The 5694-nt window shown below is 57.0% G+C and overlaps 1 protein-coding gene across 1 annotated transcript; it reads left to right on the top strand.

Moving 5' to 3' along the window:
* On the top strand, nucleotides 1-3847 carry LOC139026402 (proline-rich protein 36-like). Its single transcript, XM_070441749.1, has 8 exons — nucleotides 1-67; nucleotides 445-526; nucleotides 1003-1245; nucleotides 1458-1541; nucleotides 1761-1998; nucleotides 2335-2803; nucleotides 3124-3249; nucleotides 3522-3847. Exons 1-8 carry the CDS (start codon nucleotides 1-3, stop codon nucleotides 3845-3847), a joined length of 1635 nt encoding a protein of 544 aa, XP_070297850.1.
* Nucleotides 3848-5694: the final 1847 nt, after the last annotated feature.

The following is a 5694-nucleotide window of genomic DNA, read 5'->3' on the forward strand; positions in this document are numbered from 1 at the left end:
ATGTCAGGGATCAGCAGAGTGGTCCAGAAAGGTCAGAGTGCCTGGAGCTTTGCTGGTGTGGGATCAGGTGACATCATTCAGGGGGCATCCCAAATGGCACCCTATTCCCTATATAGTGCACTACTTTAGACCAGAGCCCTATGGAACCCTATTCCCTATATAGTGCACTAAAGAGCCCCACAGTGGAGGTGTCATAATACCCCATAAAACCTAGTGGTCAAACAGGGAAATGGTTCCAATTGTTTTTCCACCAATCATTTTCCACATAGGGTATTTTAGAATCACTTCCAATCAGGACTGAAGGGTAAAGGGTATTATAGGGTATAATTGTACAGCAGAAGAGTCATTTCTGTTCCCCCTGTGTGTAAGAGGCATTGGGGTACAGCAGAAGAGTCCTTCCTGTTTGGTGTGGATTAATGAAGTGTTTTTCTTCCCTCTCTGCAGGCTCCCAGCTGAATACACAACTAGAGGGTTGGCTGTCTGAAGCACCTTCCACTGTCAGCCCTGCTAGAGCCATCATAGCACCGTAAGCACCACTACTAGTCGAGGAAAAGGCCTCGTCTTGTCATCAACTCATTCTGAGTATTATTGGATAACAGCATATGAATGACTGAAATGTGATTGTTGTGATTGGGGCAATGGGGGTCATGTTTTCTATTGGTTGTAATGGTGTGTTGTAATGTGTTTTCAGCCAGGCAGGTTGTAATGTGTTGTCAGCCAGGCAGGTTGTAATGGTGTGTTGTCAGCCAGGCAGGTTGTAATGGTGTGTTGTAATGTGTTTTCAGCCAGGCAGGTTGTAATGGTGTGTTGTCAGCCAGGCAGGTTGTAATGGTGTCTTGTAATGTGTTGTCAGCCAGGCAGGTTGTAATGTGTTGTCAGCCAGGCAGGTTGTAATGTGTTGTCAGCCAGGCAGGTTGTAATGTGTTGCCAAGAGAGAGATAGGCCCCCCTCCTCTGCTCTGACCTCTCAAGGCCCCTCCTTCGCCTGCTCTGACCTCTCAAGGCCCTCCTTCCGCTGCTCTGACCTCTCAAGGCCCTCCTCCGTCCTGCTTCTGACTCCTCAAGGCCCATCCTCCGCCTGCTCTGACTCTAAGGCCGCCTCCTACCGCTGCTCTGACCTCTCAAGGCCCCCTCTCCGCCTGTCTGACACTCTTCAGGCCTCCTCCGCTGCTCTGACCTCTCAAGGCCCCCCTCCTCCTGCTCTGACTCTCAAGGCCCCTCCTCCGCCTGCTCTGACGCTCTCAAGGCTCCTCCTCCCGCCTGTCTTCCCTCAAGGCCCCTCCTCGCCTGCTCTCCCTCTCAAGGCCATCTCTCCGCATGCTCTCCCTCTCAAGGCCCCTCCTTCCGCCTTGCTCTCCCTTTCAAGGCCGCCTCCTCGCTGCTCTCGCTCTCAAGGCGCCTCCTCGCCTTGCCTCTCCCTCTCATAGGCCCCTCCCTCCGCCTGCTCTCCCTCTCAAGGCCCTCCTCCTCCTGCTCTCCCTTCAAGGCCCCTCCTCCGCCTGCTCTCCCTCTCAAGGCCCCTCCTCCGCCTGCTCTCCCCTCGTCAGGCCCTCTCCGCCTGCTCTGACCTCTCAAGGCCCCCCTCCTCCTGCCTCTGACCCTCTCACGGCCCTCCTCCCGCTGCTCCTGAACCTTCTTCAAGGCCCTCCTACTCTCTGCTCTCGCCTCTCAAGGCCCTCCTCCTCCTGCTCTCCCTCTCAAGGCCCCTCCGCTTGCTCTTGCCGCTCTCAAGGCACCTGCCTGGCCTGATTGACCTCTCAGGCCCGCTCCTCCGCCTGCTCTGACCGCTCTCAAGGCCCCTCCTGCGCGCCTGTCTGACCTCAAGGCCCCTCCTCCTCTTCTCTTCCTCAAGGCCCCTCCTCCGCCTGCTTCTCCTCTCAGGCCCCTCCTCCTTCCTGCTGCATCCCTCTCTAAGTCCCTCCTCCTCCTGCTCTCCCTCTCAAGGCCCTCCCTCCGCTACTCTCGCCTCTCAAGCCCCCTCCTCCTGCTCTCCCTCAAGGCCCCTCCTCTCGCCTGCTTCCTTGACCTCTCAAGGCCCTCCTTCCGCCTGCTCTGACCTCTCAAGGCCCCTCCTCCGCCTGCCTCTGACCTCAAGGCCCCTCCTCCTTTCCTCCTCAAGGCCCCTCCTCCGCCTGCTCTCCCTCTCAAGGCCCCTCCTCCGCCTGCTCTCCCTCTCAAGGCCCCTCCTCCGTCCTGCTCTCCGTCTACAGGCCCCTCCTCTCTGCTCTCCCTCTCAAGGCCCCTCCCTTCCGCCTGCTCTACCTCTAAGGCCCCTCCTCCGCCTGCTCTTGACCTTCATCAAGGCCCTCCTTTCCGCCTGCTCTGACCTCTCAAGGCCCCTTCCTTCCGCCTGCCTCTGACTCTCAAGGCCCCTCCTCCGCCTGCTCTGACCTCTTCAAGGCCCCCTCTCCGCCTGCTTCTGACCTGCTCAAGGCGACCCTCCCTCTGCTCTGAACCTGCTCAAGGCCCTCCTGCCGCCTGCCTGCTGACCTCCTCAAGGGCCCTCTCCGCCTGCTCTTCTTCTAAGGCCCCTCCTCCGCCTGCTCTCCCTCTCAAGGCCGGCCTCCTCCGCCTGCCTCTCACCTCTCAAGCGCTCCTCCGCTGCTCTCCCTTTTCAAGGCCCCTCTCTCCGCCTGCTCTCTCCTCTCAAAAGGCCCCTCCTCCGCTGCCTCTCCCTCTCAAGGCCCCTCCTCCTCGCCTGCTCTCCCTCTTCAGGCCCTCCTCCTCCTGCTTCCCTCTCAAGGCCCCTCCTCCTCCTTGCCTCATCCCTCTCACGGCCACCCTCCTCCTGCTCTCCTCTCAAGGCCTCTCCTCCGCCTGCTTCTGACCTCTCAAGGCCGGGCCTCCTCCGCTTGCTCTGACCTCTCAAGGCCCCTCTCCGCTTGCTCTGACCTCTCAAGGCTGCCCCTTTCCTCCGCCTGTCTGACGCTCTCAAGGCCCCTCCTCCCGCCTGCCTCTGATCCTCTCAAGGCCCCCTGCCGCCTGCTCTGACCTCTCAAGGCCCTCCTCACGCCTGCTCATTGACTCCTCAAGGCCCTCTCCGCGCTGCTTGACCTCTCAAGGCCCTCCTCCGCCTGCTCTGCACCTTCAAGGCCCCCCCTCTCTCCTGCTCTGACCTCTCCAGGCCCCTCCTCCGCCTGCCTGCTGCCCTCTTCCGAAGGGATCTCCTTCCGCCTGCTCTTCCTCCTCAAGGCCCCTCTCCGCCTGCTCTTCCCTCTCAAGGCCCCTCTCCGCCTGCTCTCCTTTCAAGGCCCCTCCTCGCTGCTCTCCCTCTAAAGGGCCCCTCCTCGCTGCCTCCTCCTCTCAAGGCCCCTCCTCCGCCTGGCTCTCCCTCTCAAGGCCCCTCCTCTCGCCTCTCCCCTCTCAGGCCCTCTCCTCTGCTCTCCCTCTCAAGGCCGCCTCCTCCGCTGCCTCTCCCTCTCAAGGCCCGCTCCCTGCCGCCTGCTCTCCTCTCACAAGGCCGCCTCCTCCGCCTGCTTTGACTCTCTTCAAGGCCCCTCTCCTTCCTGCTTCCCTCTCAAGGCCCCTCCTCCCCCTGCTTCGCTCTCAAGGCCCCTCCCCGCCTGCTCTCCCTCTCAAGGACCCTCCTAACGCGCCTGCTCTCGTCTCTCAAGGCCCCTCCTCCGCCTGCGTCTCCTTCTCAAGGCCCCTCCTCCTCTGCTCTCGCCTCTCAAGGCCCGCCTCCCCGCCTGCTTCCCTCTCAAGGCCCCTCTCCGCCTGCTCCTCCCTCTCAGGCACCTCCCTCCGCTGCTCTGACCTCTCAAGGCCCCTCCTCCTCCTGCTTCTCCCTTCAGGCCTCCTCCAGCTCCTGCTCTCCCTCTCAAGGCCCCTCCTCCGCCTGCTCTTGACCTCTCAAGGCCTCCTCACGCCTGCCTCTCCTCCTCAAGGCCCTTCCTCCGCCTGCTATCCCTCTCAAGGCCCTCTCTCTGCTCTCCCTCTAAAGCCCCTCCTCGCGCCTGCTCTCCCTCTAAAGGCCCCTCCCTCCGCCTGCTCTCCTCTCAAGGCCCCTCCTCCTCCTGCTCTCCCTCCAGCTGTATCAGCTCTAGTTAATCAGTTACTTCGCATATGGCTTGTCTGCTGCTTCCTACGCTGATCTGCCACGTCAACACGGATGTGTTCGTCATAGATCCGTTTGGAAAGAGTCTCTACTTGAAAAATGTATGTATGGTATTTGTTCGGGTGGGAAAGCCCCAGGTGCCATTTCAGAATGGGTCCAATTCTTAGACCTTACTTGAGGCCCAAAAAACAGACAACCCAGGAAGATTGTAAACCAGAAACTGGACTTGGTTCGCTGGAATAACGTGTTTTTTTTGGGCAAATAAACATAAATGAACTACAGTGTCCTAAAGTTAAATTTCTCCCTCTGTACGCGTACCCGCAACCCACAACACGTATCACCGACAATGGGTTTGGTGAACTGTTACATCCCCTAGTTATGAATATAATGTCCGTTGCCTGACGGGAGGGAACGAGTTACAACATATTTTTGGGACCAAACCACCAGCAGAGTTTCGGCTCACTGAAGAGTGGTACTGAATTGAGGAATGGGGATGCAGCCCGCTATTTAGCAGGGAGGCGGGGACAACTTAGAAATGATCCTACCCTTTGGTCAATCCTGAGGTGTTTTAAAATAAAAACCTCAGGCAGAGGACAGGGCAGTGTGTGTGTGTGTGTGTGTGTGGTGTGTGTGTGTTGTGTGTGTGTGTGTACTACCTTGCTGGTCAATCTGAGGTCGTAGAGAGGTGTTTTATAACCTCAGGCAGAGGACAGGGCACAGCGGGACAGAGGAACATGGTGAGTCGGGCCCAAGATGAACACCCTGCGACTACAGGGGGAAGAGAGGACTCAAGTCCCAGCTCACTGTTATTTAGTAGGACTCAGATTCAGCATTGCAGCTCAGTGGGACCAGTACATCATGGACCAGTCTCAGGCAACCAGTAGGGTCGGTGCACGCTGTTCCAAGGTGAGGCTGTGACAGAGGCTACTCAATAGTGCTAACTACTGTCTGGTGTGAGGTAACTAGCAGGCTTGATAGTTTCCTGCATGGTGAAACAGGGCAGGCTAAGGGTTTGAATAAAGGAGGGAAAATGTAAGGAAAAATGATGATTTGATGATACTTAAAAAGTGTCCATGAAAATGTATTTTGTTAACTGAAGAGAATATGTTAAATTTTAGAAACCTGACTGTTAACATAATGTTACAGACGTAATGACTTTACGTAACAGAAAGGGTCCTATTTGTTTGTAGGCGTGTGGCAGCACAGGCACCGCAGGTAGGAATAACCCAGCAGCCTGAAACACATTACAACCACCATTACAAACTGCCTGGTGACAACAATTACAGACTGCCTTGGCTTGAAACACATTACAACGCTGCCTGGCCTGACAACACATTACAACCTGCCTGCGCTGACAACAATTACAGACCTGCTGGCTGACAACAACATTACAATGCCTGGCTGACAACACATACAACCTGCCTGGCTGACAACACATTACAACTGCCTGGCTGACAACACATTACAAACCTGCCTGGTGACAACACATTAAACCTGCCTGGCTGACAACACATTAACAACCTGCCTGGCTGACAACACTTTACAACCTGCCTGGCTGACAACACATTACAACCTGCCTGGTTAAAAACACATTACAACCTTGCCTGGCTGACAACACATTACAAGCCTGCTGGCTGC

The sequence above is a fragment of the Salvelinus sp. IW2-2015 genome, unplaced genomic scaffold, assembly GCF_002910315.2.
Source record: "Salvelinus sp. IW2-2015 unplaced genomic scaffold, ASM291031v2 Un_scaffold4696, whole genome shotgun sequence".
NCBI classification, from domain to species: domain Eukaryota; kingdom Metazoa; phylum Chordata; class Actinopteri; order Salmoniformes; family Salmonidae; genus Salvelinus; species Salvelinus sp. IW2-2015.

Excerpts from the sequence above, each read along its gene's own strand:
- LOC139026402 (XM_070441749.1), top strand. The coding sequence starts at position 1 with ATGTCAGGGATCAGCAGAGTGGTCCAGAAAGGTCAGAGTGCCTGGAGC. Across the intron at positions 1,999-2,334 it reads TCCTCCTGCTCTCCCTCAAG|GCCCCTTCCTTCCGCCTGCC; the intron begins GCCCCTCCTCTC and ends TGACCTCTCAAG. Across the intron at positions 2,804-3,123 it reads CCTCCTGCTCTCCTCTCAAG|GCCCCTCCTCCGCCTGCCTG; the intron begins GCCTCTCCTCCG and ends TGACCTCTCCAG.